Raw genomic sequence first — 20,707 nt, 5'->3', positions numbered from 1 at the left:
AAGACCCCTGGAGAGTGAGAGAGATCGCAGCCACCAGGCAAGACTATGGCATGCCACTGACGTGCAGGGCAGGGGTGCATGAAACGGGTCCTCTTGCGGACTCCAGTGTAAATCAGAAAGACTGAATTTTAAACAAAACAAATATGAGCAGAAAAGACAAGCTCCTACAGCCTGGCTTGTGAGAAGGAAAACTGATTCCTGAGGGGACGGTGCTGAGGTGAGAAGGGTGGAGCTTAAGTCTCTGGAATATGAGGCTTCCTACTAAGTCCTGGAAGGTAAACGGAATTGTCCGTCAAGTCCCTTCCCTTCCCTTGTTGAAAAGCAGACTGAAATCCTACCTTTTTGAGATAGCTTTTAATCCTTAACCCTACTCCTCTGCCCTCCAACCCAGCCAGCTCATTAACCATTCCCCTTAACTGTATCCATGACATCTTGTTTGTCTGTCTTGCCTGTTTAGTTTGTAAGCTCTTTCGAGCAGGGACTGTTTTCTTACTCTTTGTGACACTGTACAGCGCTGCATGCATCTGGTACTGCTATAGAAATAATTAATAGTAGTAGTAACCCACTAGTCCCAGAATAAAGTAGGACTGTACAAGAAGTTACATTTTTATATTTAAAAGAAAAAATTGATATAATTTAAGATTTAAAAAAAAAAAAAGACAAAACACTTTAGATCTTACCCCTTTGACTTTGTGCTAGAACGAGGTCTATATTCATATGATTCATCTTCAGTTCCATTTTGGCGCCTGTACCAGTCAAACAAGGTACGCAGTAAGGAGGGAAGGCAGTGCTCTGCTACTGAGCTCATAGAGCTAATCAACTGCAAAGACAAAACATTTTCTAAGGACTAAAACAAAACACAAACTATGCTTTCACTCTATTTAAAATCTGTTAATGTTATTTTGCAATAATCAATGCAGCAGCAGCAGCAATGAATATCAGAAAATTAAACACTAAGGGGCTCATAATCGAAACAAATACATCTAAAAACACATCCAAGTTGGCACTTGGACAACCTAAAAGACTGGTCATCTAAGTGCCGATAGTCAAAACGAGTTTTTAGATGTATCCAGAGACGTTTTAGGTCTCTGAATCCGCTATGCACCCAGAGCTGAAAGGGGCATTTTTGAAGGATTGATTAGGGCAGGATATGGGCCAACCTAGACTTAGTCGTACTGCAGGGATAATCAAAAGTTTTATGAGGTTGCCTGGACAGAACTTATACATTGTAACTTAGGCAATCTAAAAACAGGTCTAAGAGCCCAGAACGTATCCAAAGTAACCAAATAACCACTGCAGACACAAAGTACAGACCCCCACACACTCCCCAAGTGATCACTGACCCCCCTTTCCCCCCAGCCATAAAAATCAGAATAAAAACCTATATACCTGCCTCCAGAACATCAGCACCTGGCATAGAAAAGCCTAGTAGAGCTACACAGAGGTAGCTTAAGTAGTCTGGGGGGTGAGTTAGTGAACCATAAAGAGGAGGACCCAGGCCCATAAGCCACTCTAACCACTAAAAGTTTATTGTGGGTTCTCTGAGGAAGAAGGTCTGGCGAAACACGTCAGAACCCGATACTGCTTGCTTTTGAAGATCATTTCAGCAACCTCAGCTAAATACCCAGTAAAGGGATTTGAGAAAGTTAATAGTTTTCAAAGAAACAAACAGTAATGATTTAATGATGTGGTATCTCTAAAGACTGTTTGCTGTGCAATGATAGACTAAGGAAGCTGCATTTAGGGGCTTGACCCCATTTGTGGTCTTTCTACCTGACAACGGTTCTGAACACATCTCGTAGGGAGGTTAAGATAGGGGTGCCCATTATCTGCAACATTATTTAATTTGTACCTTGTACTGCTTTGTAAATTGCTTTTGAATCTCTGTGTATCCTACCAACTAACTGTACACTGATATCAACCAATTTTTTTCCCCATTGATGGGGATTTTGATGGGGCATCGTCACGCTTACAGTTGGTAGTAGTAGCAATAAAAAAATTGGATGGACCACAATAGGCTTAAATTAAGCATTCAAAAGACGAAGGTGTTGTGTGTTGCGAGGTCTTTAGGTTCTGATGTCCTGGAGGCAGTCAAGTTATTGGGGGGGGGAAGAGTGTTGGTGAGACGGAAGGTGAAGTATCTAGGCATGCTTGTGGACTCAGGACTTACCCTGAAAGGGCAGGTGTTAGCAGTAGTTCGGAAGGTGTATTTCCAGTTCCGGTTAGTGAATGGACTTAGGACTTATTTGGCAGCTTATTTGTTTAGGACAATGCTGCATACGATGGTGTTATCAGTCTTCTATTATTGTAGTCTGGTGTTCCTGGGAGTGCTAGGGTCAACTTTGTGTGCGCTAAAGGTTGCCCAGAATTCAGTGGTAAGATCTCTGTTTGGAATGGAAAGATGTGAGCATGTGACTGAATATTACATAAGTTTGTATTGGTTGAAGGTAAGGGGCAGAATACGCTATAAGTTATTGGTAAATGTTTTCATGTGCCTACATAATCTGGCTCCCAAACACCTGCTCCAGAGTATCCTGCCACGTGACCCGCCTCGATTTCTCCAGTTTACTGACCATTGTAATCTGCAAATTCCATCTGTGTGGGATCTGAGGTTAACATCATCCAGGGATAGTATCTTCCATTGTATTGGTTCCAGGGAGTACATTCGTCAACAGCAGAATATACAAAATTTCAAGAAATTACTCAAAAAGGCACTTGTTTTGTCAGATAAAATATAGGGTCTGAGATTGTTTAAACAAGGAGGAGTGGAGATATTGATTGCAGGGTGCTGGGTCATTGATGTATTCTATGGTCTGGACTGTTTTATAGTTGGAGTGATGTTTGTCATTGATGCGACTTGTTTGTCAGATGTAATTTTATATGTCATATGTATTGTTATATGTAATTTTGTATGTAAGTGTGCAACTCGCCCCGGACAACGGCGGGGATAAATAAACAAACAAACAAACAAATCAAGAGATTAGTAAAAGTACAGAGATGCCTTTTGTTGTTTGAATACTTAAATACACACTATTACACAGGCGTCCATACTGTAGCTGTTGATTCCCATTTCCCATGAACTGCAAAAGGATATCTCTATAAGAACTTGAAACTTCTCCCCTTCTGCAGTGGAGCACAGCACCCTCCTTAGTTGGTACCAAAGCAATTGAACTCCACTGAAACACAAGAAAAGAGAAGAGGCAAGAGGAACTCCCTCCGCAATAAGCATTCTGTTCTGCTCTGAAACTTGGAAAATAGAACAATGATTAATAAACATTTAACAAGTAAACAGATACCAATAACACTCATATGAGTAACTAAGAGTCCATCTGCTAAGGATAACAAGCAGGGGCTATAGTACTCTCTCAAGAGGAAGGAGAAAGGGAAACCCCCAGTACCTGAAACACATCTTTTCTTAATCCTAAGTACAATAAAAGAGATCCCTTGATGGATATTGTCAATGTCCGAGGCAAAAATCAAGTGAATTAAAACCAAATCCGCATATGGAGGTTGGTACGGACTCCTGTGAATCCCTCCCTGCCCCACCGGAAGATCTTCAGAGTGATGCTGCCGGCACTGACAACAAGCCCACCCCCAACAGGCCCAACATCTATTCTTCCCTTAAAGGGCCATCCTGCAGGCAGGCTTCTCCCAAAAGCAGCCCTGCCATAGGGCCCTTTGTGTGACCCTTCATTAGGACCAAGAGGATCAAGAGAACTGTGAGTAATAAACTAGATATAAGAATAGACTTTCAAACCTTAATTTAATCATAGCAGTAGAAGATGGAATGGACTGCTTGAAGGTTTAAATGCTAGTCTTATTCTTATAGCTTTGGATGCTTGTAGCTTTTAAACTAGTGTCTAGAAGGGCTCATACAAACTCTAGTTTCTGAGTCGGGTTAAGTTGTGATTTCAGATAGCTGACTACAAATCCCAGGAGGCATATCATAGAAGTGGTGGCTTGGTGAGCCAGAGTCAGTGATGAAGCTTTAACTAACTAGTTATCTAAATATGGCAAGACTGAAATTATAAAAGATCTGCTCAATGAAATACAACCCAGCTTTCTATTTCTAATCGAAACGTGGTTACCAATGCAAGATGACCCCAGATTACAACTACTCTGCCCAATAAATTACAAAATCACCCACCTGTTGAGAACTGGTTGCAGGAGCAGTGGGGCAGGGTGGGGGGAGGGTTGAGTGTGATTTTTGTACTTTCTGTTGATGTGTATGGAAGCCTTATATAAAATAGTTATTTTACAACTGTTTTATGCTGTACATGTATCTCTGTGCTGGTTCAGTAAAAATTTTCAAAAATAATTTTTTTAAAAAAAAATTTCATGGAATTTATAACACCTCACTAGAACTACTTATGGTAGAAATAAACAGTGACGGGGGCGTGGCTTGGAAGCTCACGAGAATGGTCGGGTAAACGAGAAACTCCGTACCGAGAGACTTTTGAAATTAAGTTACAAAAAAATTTTTTCAAGAGTGTTAAACAAGACACTATGGCTTCGGGGAAACAATCAAAGGCTGATTCGGCTTTCTCAGCAGGGAGTGTAAAACGATCGAAGCCAGAGCCGGCAACCCCATCAAAACTGCCGTTGCCAAAAGAGAATGCAGCCGACATCAATATTATGATTGAGCTGCGAGAAATTAAAGAAATTGTCTTAGGAAACTCAAGAAAAATTCAAGAAGTTAAAGAAGAAGTTTCTACACTAAATAAAAGAATGGAGAAGCTTGAACTAAAAATGGATCATCTAGAAAAAAGGATTGAAGTTTCTGAAGCAGAAGCAGTACAATTTAAAATAGATCGGAAAAAAATAGAAATACTTACCCGGGACCTGGAAGATTGCTGTAATAGAGAAAGGCGAAGTAATTTACGGGTCCTAGGGCTACCGGAAGGGGTGGAGAAAAACAACCCAATTTTCTTTTTATAAAATCTCCTCCTTAAATTACTGCCACTCAAAACAAAGTTCCCCCTGGAAATTGAACGAGCACACAGTGTTCCCACAAGAAGATCAGATCAACAAGTGGGTCTTCATCCCTTGATTTTTAAGCTTTTAAGATACCAGCAAGTTTTGGACGTTTTTCGGATGGCAAAGGAAAACAGAAACTTAAAATATCAAGATGCAAAAATACACATTGTGCCTGATTTTGCGAAAGTAACCGCTAATAAAAGAAAGAGATTTTTAGAATATAGACCACAGCTGAGAAGCATAAGGGCTAAATACGGGTTAATATACCTGGCAACTATGAAAGTTACCTATGGTCACAGGATGTTAAATTTTCAAGAACCAGAAAAGCTGCAAGAATTTTTACAACAAGTTGAACAGCCCATGTCATCATAAATCTTTATTAATCAAATGGTGATATAAGGTTAATAACTTTTGTTCTGTTCTTTGGTGTGAACTTGTTTTGAGTAAACGTGGATATGTCAGTTTTATTTAGGGAAGGTATTGCAGATTGGGGGAGATACTTGAAGTGGACGGATGAGTTCATTATTTGATGGGAAGGAAGGAACAGATTATCAATTTTTCTTCAAAAAGAAAAGAAAAAAATTTGAATGTTTAATGGTTCATTACACGAGTCTTCGAATGAAAGAATGTCAGCTCTTGCAGGGTGCGATTCTGATATGAAAGATCCAAGTCTGGCTTAAGTATATAAATATCAGATTTTACTTTTTATTAATGATATTGCTAAAGCTGTTCATGTGACAATTAAAAGAGAGATTCTATGCACAAGTGAAATCAAGTCCTAAAAGATGTTTAACAAGTAAGACGACGTTAACAGATAATACTGTTTTAACTTCAATAAGGATGATCTCCTTGCTTGGAATCGTAACCCTGTCCAACAATATAATTTATATGGTGTAACAACGTATGTACTGACATTGGCGGTTGACACGAGTGATTCGAGGAGTACTTATTAGATTGGATGTTTAGTAAAGGAGCAACCCAAAAGAATTTGGAGTTACTAAGAAAAGAAAGGTTGTTGTTTTTTTTTTTTCTCACCAAGTAGACATCAGCAGAAAAGAATGAAACGTCATAATAAGAACTAAATACTGAGATCGTAGTAAGAGGAAATCTTATTAAGGAAGAGTTTATATATACTACAATGACTGTACATGAAATAATATGGAAGGACTAATATCTAACGAAAGAACAGGGAAAGTAGAAAGATAAAATAAAATTGATCTTTCTGAGAAATAAAAGGACACCTTCTATGACATTTATTTCTTCCTGATATTAACTCAGTGCTTAATTTGACAGAACTGATTTGTCTATCTCATCTTGTTTCTTCCCCCCATTCCCCCAACATGCTCGTCTTTTGCTGTATTTATTTAATTAATTATAACATTATAAGCTGGGTCATTGTAGACTGATAAGTTGAGTTAATTACTAGGCAGCAAAACTGTGACGGAATTTTATAAAGAGCTAAGAATGGATCGGGGAAATTTGTTGCTTTGTGAAGCTCATTAAGAATGGATTTATTGGAAGAATTTAGAGTTTAGGATATTAGACAGTCTTATGATAAAAGGTGTCATTAGAAGAGATGAATTCAACTGTTCACGTTAATGATTTATAAGTATAAATTTGCTGGGGTTGAAAATATTTTGAGGTCTGATAATAGTTAAAGGGAAATGGTATTTAAGTTAGTTCATTCCACTCAACTGGTTCACACACTGAGTGGGTCTTTGGGTGTTGTTCCTGGGTAGTTGTTTTGGGATCTCTTCTAGTGGTTTGTCAGTATCTCCTTCTGGTCCAAAGAAGGAAAGTTTATTAACCTTAGCATTGACCTTCAGAATATGTTTGTAACAGCACTGCTTGTGTGGCATTAGGCTATGTAGTGATCGAAAGAAAAACCCAGACCTTTGCATATTTTTGCACTATATGGTGGGTGTATGAGGAGATTCACATTTCCTGCACAGCTAAGTCCGTGTGAAGTTACCTTGTGCTGTATTTTACATCTAGCAAGGAAGGAAAAATCTAAGCTTAAAAATGAAGTGGCCAGAAGTTATGGTAAAAGCAGATAGCGTAGCTGGTTTTAAGAAAGATTTGGACAAATTCCTGGAGGAAAATTCCATAGTCTGTTATTAAGACATGGGGGAAGTGTCTGCTTGCCCTGGATCGGTAGCATGGAATGTTGCTACTCTTTGGGTTTTGACCAGGTACTAGTGACCTGGATTGGCCACCATGAGAATGGGCTACTGGGCATGATGGACCATTGGTCAGACCCAGTTAGGCTATTCTTATGTTATGTTCTCATCTGTAGAGGCCTTTGTTTTCACTTCTTATTTTAATGTATTTTTTTTTTCTGGGAACTTATCAGTGTTTTTTTATAATGGGAACAAAAATGGAAGAGAATGAATGTGTGTGGAATGAGGGGGTAACTAATTTCTTCAGCTAAATAATTCAATCCACCTCAACCAGATATAGGAGAACTCACGCACCATTCACACACCCTCCAACCGAAAACGTCAAAAGAAAAAACTGTTCGACAACCTCTTAGCCATTCGAGCTGCAACACTCGACCCCTGAACTGCTTCAACTAATAGCCATTCTGTCGATCAAATCGGGAAAAATTCCAGAAGACTGGTGGCGAATGTTACACCGATCTTCAAGAAAGGTTCGAGGGGAGATCAGGGAGACCGGTGAGTCTGACCTCGGTACCGGTAAAGATGGTAGAGTCACTGATAAAGGACAGCATCATTGATCACCTAGACGGACACGGGCTGATGAGGACCAGTCAGCACGGTTTTAGCAAAGGCAGATCGTGTTTGACGAACTTGCAGCACTTTTTTGAGGGAATAAACAGACAGATAGACAAGGGTGATCCGGTCGACACTGTATATCTGGATTTTCAGAAGGTGTTCGACAAGATTCCGCATGAACGACTACTTCGGAAAATTGCAAGCCATGGAATTGAGGGTGAAATACTCACGTGGATTAAAAACTGGCTGGAGCATAGGAAACAGAAAGTGGGGGGTAAATGGACAATACTCGGACTGGAAGAGCGTCACCAGTGGAGTGCTGCAGGGCTCGCTGCTTGGACCCGTGCTCTTTAACATCTTTATAAATGATCTGGACATAGGTACAACGAGCGAGGTGATTAAATTTGCGGATGATACGAAGTTATGCAGAGTAGTAAAGACGCAGGGGGATTGCGAAGATCTGCAACGTGACATAATCAAGCTCGAGGAATGGGCATCGACATGGCAGATGAGGTTCAACGTGGATAAGTGTAAAGTGATGCATGTCGGTAACAAAAATCTCATGCACGAATACAGGGGTGGAACTTGAGAGACCTCCCAGGAAAGGGACTTGGGAGTTCTGATCGACAAGTCGATGAAGCCGTCCACACAATGTGCGGCGGCAGCAAAAAGGGCAAACAGAATGCTAGGAATGATAAAGAAGGGGATCACGAACAGATCAGAGAAGGTTATCATGCCACTGTACCGGGCCATGGTACGCCCTCACCTGGAGTACTGCATCCAGCACTGGTCGCCGTACATGAAGAAGGACACGGTACTACTCAAAAGGGTCCAGAGAAGAGCGACTAAGATGGTTAAGGGGCTGGAGGAGCTGCCGTACAGCGAAAGATTAGAGAAACTGGGCCTCATCTCCCTCAAACAGAGGAGATTGAGAGGGGACATGATCGAAACATTCAAGGTACTGAAGGGGACAGACTTAGTAGATAAGGAAAGGTTGTTCACCCTCTCCAAGGTAGGGAGAACAAGAGGGCACTCTCTAAAGTTGAAAGGGGATAGATTCCGTAAGGAAGTTCTTCTTCACCCAGAGAGTGGTAGAAAGCTGGAACGCTCTTCTAGAGCCTGTTATAGGTGAAAACACCCTCCAAGGATTCAAGATAAAGTTAGACAAGTTTCTGCTGAACAAGAACGTGCGCTGGTAGGGCTAGTCTCAGTTAGGGTGCTGGTCTTAGACCAGAGGGCCGCCACGTGAGCGGACTGCTGGGCATGATGGACCACTGGTCTGACTCAGCAGTGGTAATTCTTATGTTCTTATGTGATCAGTGGAGTGCCGCAGGGCTCGGTCCTGGGCCCGATTCTATTTAACTTATTCATAAGAGATATGATGCAAGGACTTAGAGGAAGGGTATCACTGTTCGCCGACGCCGCCAAACTTTGCAACATAGTAGGCAAAAGCTTATTACCTGATAATATGACACACGACCTACTGTTGCTGGAACAATGGTCAACTACTTGGCAGCTAGGCTTCAATGCTAAAAAATGCAAGATAATGCACCTGGGTAAGAGAAACCCGCGTAGAACTTATGTACTAAATGGTGAGACCTTGGTTAGGACCACGGCGGAACGCGACCTAGGGGTGATCATTAGTGAGGACATGAAGGTTGCCAATCAAGTGGAGAAGGCTTCCTCCAGGGCAAGACAAATGATGGGGTATATCCGCAGAGGTTTCGTCAGCAGGAGACCTGAAGTTATGATGCCGTTGTACAGAGCCATGGTGAGGCCTCACTTGGAGTACTGTGTTCAGTTTTGGAGACCACACTACCGAAAGGACGTGCTGAGGATCGAGTCGGTTCAGCGAACGGCCACCAGGATGGTCTTGGGGCTCAAGGATCTCACGTATGAAGAAAGATTTAAAAAATTGCGGCTGTACTCACTTGAGGAAAGAAGAGAACGGGGAGATATGATTGAAACATACAAGTACATCACGGGACACATCGAGTCAGAAGATGATATCTTCTGGCTCATGGGACCCTCGACCACCAGAGGGCATCCGCTGAAAATCAGGGGAGGGAAGTTTCATGGCGACTCCAGGAAGTACTTCTTCACCGAAAGAGTAGTGGATCATTGGAACAGACTCCCACTCCAGGTGATAAAGACCAACAGCGTGACGGATTTTAAGAGAAAATGGGATACTCACGTGGGATCTTTAAGGGAGTAAATTCAGGGGAGGGGATACTTGGAATGGGCAGACTTGGTGGGCTATAGCCCTTTTCTGCTGCTTTTTTCTATGTTTCTATGTTTCTAACTCTACAACCTATTGACCTCGACCACTGAGTAGTGGCTCGTGGCCAGCAGGGGGTGATGTTTATGGGACGGTAATGAAATGGATGTCATAACATGATAAGTGCAATATTTTGTGGAGTTTTTCTACAAAAATGCCTGTTTTTCGTATGATTCTGGGTAATTCTAGTCAGATACAAGCATATGTGTCAGTTAGGGCCACGCCCAAATAGAAGCGTACGAAAAACGGGTGAATAAAAATCTGAATAATATGTAACTAAAGCCAGAAAAACACACTATAGATTAATATAAGGGAAAGAATGGTGTTTTTTTATGTACTTTGCTGTTGGGCCAGATCAGAAGGAAACCAAAGGAATCCATTTTGAGTTCTCTGTCTTTGCTATATCTGCTCATTTTGAGGAATCCATTTTGTTTTTCCAGGTCTTTGTTCTCAGCATCGTGATGTTAATTAATACCACATGTGCTTGCATAGACTGGTTAGGAACATAACGTGTCCCAAACTGAGATATAACAGGGTATATAGTTTTGAATGAAAATGATTTATGTATGGAGGCTTGGCCAAGCAAGTATAAATGAACAAATATGACTGGAGTGTGTGTATGACTGTGTATTTGAACAAAGGAATGAGTTTTGAAAAACATATTTATATATCTTTGCAACCTAAAGAAATCCTAAAGCAACATCTGGAAGTAATTAAGTCAGAGACTCCTGCTGTAACATAGAAAGAGAGGGGGAGGCCAGCCCCTCCTCCTCCTCCCGTGGGCTACAGCTATGTAATTTGAACCTGTCAATTTAGGGAGAGTTTGACAACTTTTCAGCACTGTGTGTGGATAAAACTTAACTGACAAGCAAGCTGAGAACTTTTCATCACCCTGTTAATAATTGTAGATTCTCTTGAATATGTTATAATGTTATAATGTTAATTCAGAAATCAAAAGTAATTTTCTAAAACTTTGTCTAACTTTGAAACGTGGAGGAATTTTTCTTTGTCTAACTTTTAAGACCACCTCTTTTGTGGATTGTTATTGGTTGTCAAAGTGATGATGTCATAATGAGCCAATAGTATATAATAGAAATTCTGGAGATATTAAGACGAGTTCGTTATTAGAAGGCCAGCATTTGGCAACTATAACGATCTCCCATTAGCGCAACTGTTAAGCAATTATGCTTGATTCTTTTGATCTCATAATGGAAAAATAGAAACAATAACTCAATAAATCTTAATTATAATTTTTAAACCCTTGCGCTGGTGTCATTTTGCATATTTTATTATTTTTAAAACCGTAAGCTTTCATGAGGGCGTCAATTCCTATGCTCACCACAGACTACAAAACCTTCAAAAAAGAAATAAAAACCCTTCTATTCAAAAAACACATAAAACCGAACTAACACAATCAGAACTGTCCCAAGCATCACCTCCAACTACTCCATATGTACTTCTGATGTCATGACAATTCAGACATAATTTATGTTATGTTATGTTATGTTTGGAATAATGGTTACATATATGAGGTTCAAAAAAAGAAAATTTTCACTGCCTGTTTCTATTCTGACCATTTATTCCGTTTCATGGTCATGACAAAAAATATTTTTTTAAATGGAAGGGTGTCAAAATATGATGGGCCCCGGGTTGCCACCTACCCTAGGTACGCCACTGGAGAGATCATATAGATGTATCAGAAGATTTAATAGTTATATAATGAGAATATTGATTAGTTTAATTTTAAATATAAATAATTTTATATCATTGTAGTAATAAGATAAAATAAGGATGGGTTACTACAATTAGGATTTGAAGTAAGTAGAGGAAATGAAAATATTAATGATATTTAAGGGGGTATGGATTTTTTCATTAAGAATGCATTAATTTTTACAAGGATAGAGAGGTAATACTTGATTAGATATAAAAATTGAATCTTGGGTTGGGAAACATAACTTAATATGTCAATATATATTGAATACTCTATGTGGTGATAACTATATAATGAATTTTGAGGATAAACTTTAAGCTAATGATTAGATATGTTATTTTTGAAATGGAATAGGATCTTAGATGACTTACTAGGACTGTTAAGTAACTTATTTCAGGAAAAGCTTTTCACGATAGTCTGTCAGGAGTTTTTTCTTTGCTTGGTCTATTATGTGTGTTTCCAAGTTTTCACTTTTGATAGTAATAGGGGGAGGTAGGGTGGGTATGGGAGGGGTGGGAAAGGGAAAATTTTATATTCAAAGATTTAAAATTGGTGAAATGGTATGTATTCATGAGTTTCAAAATAATACTAAATACTTGATTTGGATTAGATGTTTTGATTATAAAGCTTATGATGGAGTTAAAAAATTTTTTGTTAAACGTTAATGGCCTTAAGATTGTGGTGGTATATAAGAATAAAGTTATTATTATTATTATTATTATTAATCATCAGATTAAAAGGAAAAAAACACTCACCTATTTAAAACAACAGAATGCCAGTGTATATTATTTACAGGAGACGCATCTATCTGCAGTAGAGTCAAAAAAATTAGAAGGGGTTGGGTTAAACAGTGTTTTTTCACCCCTGCAATAGGGAAAAAAGCAGGGGTAGCTATTCTAATAAACAAAAAATGTACAGCTAATTTTCAATTAATTGATTCAGATCCCCTAGGAAGATGGATAAATGTGGATATAAACATGGGAAATAATACCCTGGCATTATTTAATGTGTATGCCTCCAGTTCGAACCAAAATGAATTTTTTAAAACAATACAGCAATTGATACTCCCACTGGCTACTTCTAAAATAGCAGTAGCTGGAGATGTTAACGCTGTTATGGATCCATTGATGAATAAAAAGCCGAGTAAATGTATGAAATCATTAGGATTAGATAATTTAGTGCATTCGTGTGATTTGAAAGATATATGGCAAATACTTCATTTTAATGATAAGGAATTTTCCTTTTGTTCACATGTCCATAAATCTTTCTCAAGAATTGATTATATGTTTGTCTCAAATCAAATAGTTCGGCAAGTAATACAAGCCGCCATAGAACCAATTGTTTTATCTGATCATGGCGGTGTATGGATCGAATTTAAATTTGCTGAACAGGATGACAGTAGATCTGTATGGAGATTCGATAAAACATTGATTGCAGATTCAAAATTTCTTGAAGAGTTTCAGTTGAAGATTAATGATTTCTTTCAAATTAATGCTTCAGCAGAAACTTCCATAGACGTATTATGGGATGCCTTTAAAGCTACTATGCGAGGAAATATTATTTCATATTCCGCATATATTAGAAAACAACTTAAAAAACAATTTTCAGATTTGGAAAAAGAAATTAAGAAACTAGAGTCTAAATTGATTGATAATTGGGAACAGAATACTCTACAGGCTTTATTAAAAGCAAAAGGTAAATATAATGAAATATCTTCGAAATTGGTAAGGAAAGATTTGTTTCATCAGCAAACTTTGTATTATGGAAACTCAAATAAGGCCGGAAAATTATTGGCTAATTATCTTAAAGCAAAGAAAAGAAGAACAAAAATCATTGCAGTTAAGGACGAAAAAGATTTTATACATACTCAAATTGGAAATATTTTTAAATCAATTTCTAAACTTTTATAGACATTTATATTCTTCTGAGCCTTATGATAATAGAGAACAGGATGGAATAGAATTTTTGAATTTAATTAATGGTCCAAAAATTTCTGAAAATATTAAAAGAAGTTTAGAAGAGCCTATATCATTAAAATAATTAGAAACGGATCTACTTTTAGAGTTGGATCCGCTCCAGATGGTGATGGTTTTACAGTGGAATTTTATAAATCATTTCAAATTACCCTGTTACCACATTTATTAAAATTATATCAGACTCAACTAACTAAGAGTTGTATTACAGGTACTATATGGCTGAATCTTTAATTATAGTTTTGCCAAAGCCAAATAAAGATCCCACTTTGGTTTCAAACTACAGGCCTATCTCTTTAATTAATGTAGATGGAAAACTCTTGGCTAAGACATTGGCTTTACGCTTAGCTAAGGCTCTCCCTTTTATTATTGATATGCATCAAACTAGGTTTGTTGCTAAGAGACATTCATCTAATAACACCAGATTTGCTTTTCATATGTTGAATTTAACAAAAGCCATGAATGATCCGGCTTTTTCTGTATCCCTGGAAGCAGAGAAAGCCTTTGATCAGGTGGAATGGACCTTCATGTATCAAGCAATGGATTGGTATGATATAGGTTCAGGATTTATACAAATGATTCAAACATTGCATAGCTCCCCTGCTGCTTGATTGTATATTAATAATAATTTTTCAGAATGTTTTAGTTTGCAGAGGGGGGTTAGACAAGGCTGTCCCTCCATCTTCTTTGCTTTTTGATATTGTTTTGGAACTTTTGTTATTAGCTATTCAGCAAGTAAAAGAGATACAGGGTATTCTTTACTCAGATCGGGAATATAAAGTCTCAGCATATGCAGATGATATACTGTTTCATTTGAGAAATCCAGAAACAACCATTCTATGCTTACTTGATTTGATAGAGAAATTTGGAAAATTTTCAGGATATAAAATAAATTGGAGCAATTCAGAAGTTCTTCCAGTAAATGTGCATTGTACAAAAGGTTTATTTGATTCATTTCCTTTTGTATGGAAAGAGGATGGTTTAAAATATTTGGGAATTTGGATTAAAAATATGCTGGAAGACACTATGAAGGAGAATGAAAAATCTTTATTTCAGGAGGTAACAGAGATGTGCGAGCAATGGAATCCTTTACATCTTTCTTGGTGGGGGAGAGTCCAAACAATAAAAATGATGATATTGCCTGAGGTTTATTATCACATGGGTATGTTACCAGTCTTTTTTAAGGGGTCCTTTTATAAAAAGTTAAACAGTATTCTCATGAAATTTGTTTTGCTAGGTAAGACTCCTAGAATCACTCTAGTATCTTTACAAAAAACAATTACAGAGGGAGGGGGTAAATTTTCCCAATTTTTATAGGTACCATCAAGCCTATTGGGTCCTCCCAGAGCTCAAAGACAATACCCCAGATTGGATGTGGTTGGAATGGCGACTCATGTTTCCTCTACGCCTATGTCATGTTCTCAGAATCAAGATGCCTAGATTGTATAAAGACAACAGAATTTTATTGGATACATGGAAAACTTTGCAATATGTCAGTAATTTAACATCTATTCCAATATATAAATCGACAAATCAAACTATATGAATAAACTCCAAGATTCAAATTGGCGGATTTAAGGTCATTTGGAAACATTGGATGATTGCAGGGATACGTATTTTGGATGATGTTATTTCTAATGGTAAGCTGCTTGATTTTTCACAGTTGCAACATAAATATGGACTTAATAAATCACAAAGCTTTAGATGGTTGCAACTGAAGCAGGCCATTCAGGTGGGGTTCCCTGAATGGAATACTCTTAATAATCATTATAGTATGGAGTTCTTATGTTTTCAGGTGGACTTTCTGGGACACCAAGCCGCGCAGTGGTATAAATTGATAAATGGATTAGTTCAAAAGAAGCCTAAATCTGGTCTTAGAGATATTTGGAGCATTGAGATTAAGCACCAAATTACTGCGTCTCAATGGCCACGAATTTGGTCTTGGAGGATGAGATCTACAGTGTCCGCATCTATGAGACAAAATTGGTTTATTCTCCCACACAGAGCTTTTTGGACCCCAGTTAGATTACAAAAGTTGAATAGTTCTAAGTCTAATAGATGCTGGCATTGTACTCTCGAAGTAGGGACTCTAGATCATATGTTAATCTATTGTCCCTTTATTTTAGCCTTTTGAAAATCAATTTGGGGCCAAATAAATTGTTTATTGGAGAATCATGTGGCATTATCGTATGATACATTTCTATTTGGTATGTCAATGAGAACACAGAGTCAAATTTCATCAAATAATAACAAACTTTTATTGATTATAACAGGAATTGCCATACAACATATTACATCTAATTGGAAAAATTGGAGTAGACTCAATTATTGTTTCTGGTGGAATTCATTGCGTCATATTTACAAAATGGAAAGAACAATTGCGATACAAAAAGGAAATTATAATAAATTTAAAGAAATCTGGGGGCCATTAACAAAATATTGCAATGAATACCATTTTTCCAATATGAATACTAATACAAAAGAAGGGTGGGGTTTCTGAATATGATTAAATATTTAGTTCATTAGATAAGAATAATTATACGATATATTTGATGGCATATAGAAACAAAGGGATGGGAGGGAAGGGATTCAATTTTAAGTATTAAAGGTTAATTGGTTAAGAAATTCAAGTGATGTATACAATTTTAATGTCAATTATTTATACACTTGATGTAATATGTAAAATGAATAAAGAATTTTTTTTTTAAAAAAGAACATTTAAAGGATAAAAAGTTCCTTTAAAAAGCATCCTTGCAAAAAAAAAAAAAAAAAAAAGAAATAAACAGCGACTCTTGCCAAAGCCCCATATGCTACATACTATTCTACATTCCTCTAGGAATGTGGCTAGAAGCTGAACCACAGTTCTCAGATATCATCTCAAGAACCATGGTACGACTCCACTTTTATCATAAGTGACTTCATCCTCAACCTCAAACTCTCACACCCTGAAATTCCTTGACGTTTTAAATTAGCTAGACCTCAAACCTTTGTTTCAACAAACCAAACACAAAAATGGCCATCAGTTAGATCTACTCGTCTCCTCCATTTCAGCAAAAAGCAAAGCTACCTAAAAGTTAATTCCCTATCCAAAATACTTTGGTTAGACATAAGAACAGCCTTACTGGGTTAGACCAATGGTCCATCAAGCCTAGTAGCCCGTTCTCGCAGTGGCCAATCCAAGTTTCAGTACCTGGCAAAAACCCAAAGAGTAGCAACATTTCATGCTACCAATCCAGGGCAAGCAGGGAGAACATGGGGCAGTGGCTTCCCCCATGTCTTTCTCAATAACAAACTATGGACTTTTCCTCCAGGAAATTGTCCAAACCTTTCTTAAAACCAGCTACGATATCCACTCTTACCATAACTCTGCCAATGCATTCTAGAGCTTAACTATTCTCTGAGTGAAAAAATATTTCCTCCTATTTGTTTTAAAAGTATTTCCCTGTAACTCTGAGGGTCCACTAATCTTTGTAATTTTTGACGGAGTGAAAAATTGATCCACTTTATTCGTTCGTTCTACTCCCCTCAGGATTTTGTAGACTTCAATCAGCTATCTCTTTTCCAAGCTGAAGAGCCCTAACCTTTTTAGTCTTTCCTCATAGGAGAGGAGTTCCATCCCCTTTATAATCTTGGTCGCTCTTCTTTGAATCTTTTCTAGTGCTGCTATATCTTTCTTGAGATAAGGAGACCAGAATAGAATGCAATACTCCAAATGAGGTCGCACCATGGAGCAATACAGGGGCATTATAACATTCTTAGTCTTGTTAACCATCCCTTTTTTTAAAATAATTCCTAGCATACTGTTTGCTTTTTTGGCTGCCGCCGCACATTAGCTTCTTTCTTAGTCATTCTACTCAATTGTATACCTTATTTTGTAATCTTTTGTTAATCGCATAGAACTTTACAGTCCTGCGGTATATAAGCTGATTGTTAAGTTATGTTAAAATGAAACCCATAATTGTGCAAAGTCGCAGACACTACTATTAGGAATTTGGTAAAGACTATCAGAGCAGACACAAGGCGAAGAATAGTACTCTGTATTGGAAATGTCGAGATCCTACTCAAAATCTCAGGCATTTTCTGTGGGTTGGTAAGATTAGAATATGAGTTTAAACTTCTTTTAAATCTAGAGAGCAAAGCTAAACATTCTTTTCTAGAAGGAGTAATCGAGTTCCCAAAGAAACCATGTGAAATCTCTCCACTAAACATTTGTTGAGAGTGCGGATATCTAGCATTAGATGGAGATCTCTAGTCTTTTTCAGAATCTGAAAGTATTCGGAGTAGAACCCGCTGCCCATTTCCCTTGGTGGAACTGGTTATATTATATTGAAGGGAAGAAGGGCCGAGAGCTCATGATAAAGCAAAGATTTCTAGAGCGAGTTGAAAGTAGACTCTTTTGGAGGGTGCGATGGAAGCTTTTTTAGAAGGTGAAGAACATATCCTTGAGAGATTAGCTGAAGGACCCATTTGTCTGTTGTTATGTGGGTCCAGCGTAAATAAAAATAGTGGATCCAACCCCTCACTGGTAACTGTTGGAAAAGAGAGAGAGAGAGAGATGTTGACTATGCTCTATATGAGAAAGTCAAAGACTACTGAGACTTTGAAGGAAGAGATGTTTGTTTTTGCTATCTTTGTTGATGAGACTGTCTATGTGTAGACTTGTGTAAGGAGGCGACAGGCTAAGAATAGTGATGTATGGATGGAATAAGGTTGTCGATGATAAGAAGCAGAGTATTTTCATGACTGTTAGGTATGCTTTGTTTTCTTTTCAGTAGCTTCATCTATTCAGTCTCTGAAAAAGTATGTTTGATAGGCGGTCTTGGCTCAAGATCAGAAACATGGAGCCATGCCTGCCTGTGCACAGCAATAGAAACTGTTGATGTTCTAGATGAGATGTCAAAAGTATCAAAGGCAGACCTTACCATCTATTTTCTGGTTTCAAAAAAAAAGTCTTTGGTAAGGTGCTGGAAAGCTTCCTGTTGGTCAGAAGGAAGATATTGCTGGAAGATTGGCAGCCACTGAAAGAAAGACTTTAGATAAAAAGTCATATGGAAATTATAATTCAGGATACGGTTGATGAGCATAGATGATTGAAACACTCATCTACCAAATCTGTCCAAAATTCTGTCTTCTCTTCCAGAAGGAGTGCTATGAGCACATTTCAAGATTATCTCCATCACTAAGGATTGGTGTTGTAATTGTGGCTTGTCAAAGGCCTATACAGGGTGTCCAACTTCCTAGGAGCTACTGGGACTGGGAGAGGATTTTCACAATTTTTAAAGAGAGCTTCCTTCATTAAATTGTACAGAGGAAGCTTTACATAGTCCATGTGCCAATTTGACATAGTCCAATGCCTCCATAAACTCCTGCTCTGATGGGATTCTATACGATTCCTCAGTAGAAACATTGAGCATAGACAAGTGGATGGAGAGATCTGAGTTTATGTCCTCAATGTGATGGTATCTGGAAGAATGGGACACAGTGTGTCAAGGGAAGCATCATGAAGATCGTCAAGAGTATGATGGAGAGCTGCATCAAGAGTGCCTCAATGGAGTTAGCGAGCATTGAGAGGAGGCTCGGGAAACATGCATGGATGAGGAGGCCTGAGGTGAATGACCAGGGAGAATGTCAACATTGAGACTTGAAACCTCAAGACCTAGATGCGGATCGATGATGAAGTGATGACATCATGATGAAAACTGACATCAAGGCTGTGCCAGCTGGACTGAGGCAGAGGCGTACTGCATTGAGGGACGTAGTGTTCGAGCCTGAAGTAAGGATATCAATTCTTGCTACAGAAAAACCTTAATCTGACCTGCAGGGAAGGTGTTGGTACCAATGTAGTCAAAGTTACAGTCAGCTCAGGCTGACATCGAGGCATCAGAAGCCTAGTAGGAGAAAACATCTGGAGTGATAGAGAGCATTCTGACTGATGATACTTCTGAGGCATTGAAGACAGCGAGGATATAGAAGTTCGTCTGGAAAGTAAGTGTCAATGCTTTTTAGACTTTTTCTGAAAGTCTTCTGAGGTCCGATGTGCAGAAGAAAAGCCAGAGCTTCCTCTGGACAGAGCTGGAGGCTGAGGGGACACTAGCATCAACATTGATGAAGAAGGCACCTGGGCAGTTAATAGGTCTGTAGACATGGTGGACATGGACCCAAACAGCTTCTCAAACTGAATTTGGCGAGCCTTTAGAGCCTTGTTTTGCATGCAAGCAAAAAGATTACAAGAAATGTCCCAATGATCAGGACCTAGACAAACCAGTTGTGAGGGTCTGAAGTTTTCAAGTTTTTATTAAAATTTGATATAATCGCTTATTTTGTTTTACTAAGCGGAGTACGATACTAATAAAAGTCATTAAAACATACAAAAAAGAAAAAACCACATAATATTACAATTTAAAAACTATATATAAAATAGGATAAACAAATCGACATACAAACCAACTAATACAGAAGGGTAAAGCAGGTGGAACTACAATTTATTTGTTTTTAAAGTTGAAAAGAGTAACATGCATGGAAAGTACGATGGGGTAGGGATTTGAAAGAGGATTAAAAAAAAAAGGAAGGCAAAGAAGAGGAAAAATGAACGGGAAAGAATAACGAAATATTAAATTAAAAAAATAATAATAATTAAAGGCTGAAAGCATCTTTGAATAAGAAACTTTTCAAATTACAGTAAAACCTTGGTTTGCAAGCATAATTCATTCCAGAAGAATGCTTGTAATCCAAAGCACTCGTATATTAAAGCAAATTTCCCCATAAAAAATAATGGAAACTCAGGTGATTCATTCCACAACCCAAAAACTTTAATACAAAATACTATACGTACTTGTATTGCAAGATCTCCTGAAACGTCAGAGAGAGAATCATCGGCTCAGTTGTGATGCGTGTGCACTGTATGTACTTGTATTGCAAGATATTGCTTGTATATCAAGTTAAAATTTAATAAAATGTTTTGCTTGTATTGTAAAACATTTGCAAACCAAATTACTTACAATTCAAGGTTTTACTGTACTTTTAAAGTAGATCA

General features: G+C 38.1%; 1 protein-coding gene across 8 annotated transcripts in view; it reads right to left on the bottom strand.

Moving 5' to 3' along the window:
* Positions 1-20,707, bottom strand: part of FRYL (FRY like transcription coactivator) — a 768,252-nt gene that overhangs the window by 608,458 nt on the left and 139,087 nt on the right. For all 8 annotated transcript variants that reach the window (XM_033945802.1, XM_033945793.1, XM_033945809.1 and 5 more), the window contains one exon: positions 681-820. In XM_033945802.1, coding sequence (XP_033801693.1) covers positions 681-820 — 140 coding nt within the window. The remainder of the gene's footprint in view (positions 1-680; positions 821-20,707) is intronic.

This window comes from Geotrypetes seraphini, chromosome 1 (genome assembly GCF_902459505.1).
Source record: "Geotrypetes seraphini chromosome 1, aGeoSer1.1, whole genome shotgun sequence".
NCBI lineage: Eukaryota > Metazoa > Chordata > Amphibia > Gymnophiona > Dermophiidae > Geotrypetes > Geotrypetes seraphini.
This window is presented reverse-complemented; position numbering and strand designations above follow the sequence as displayed.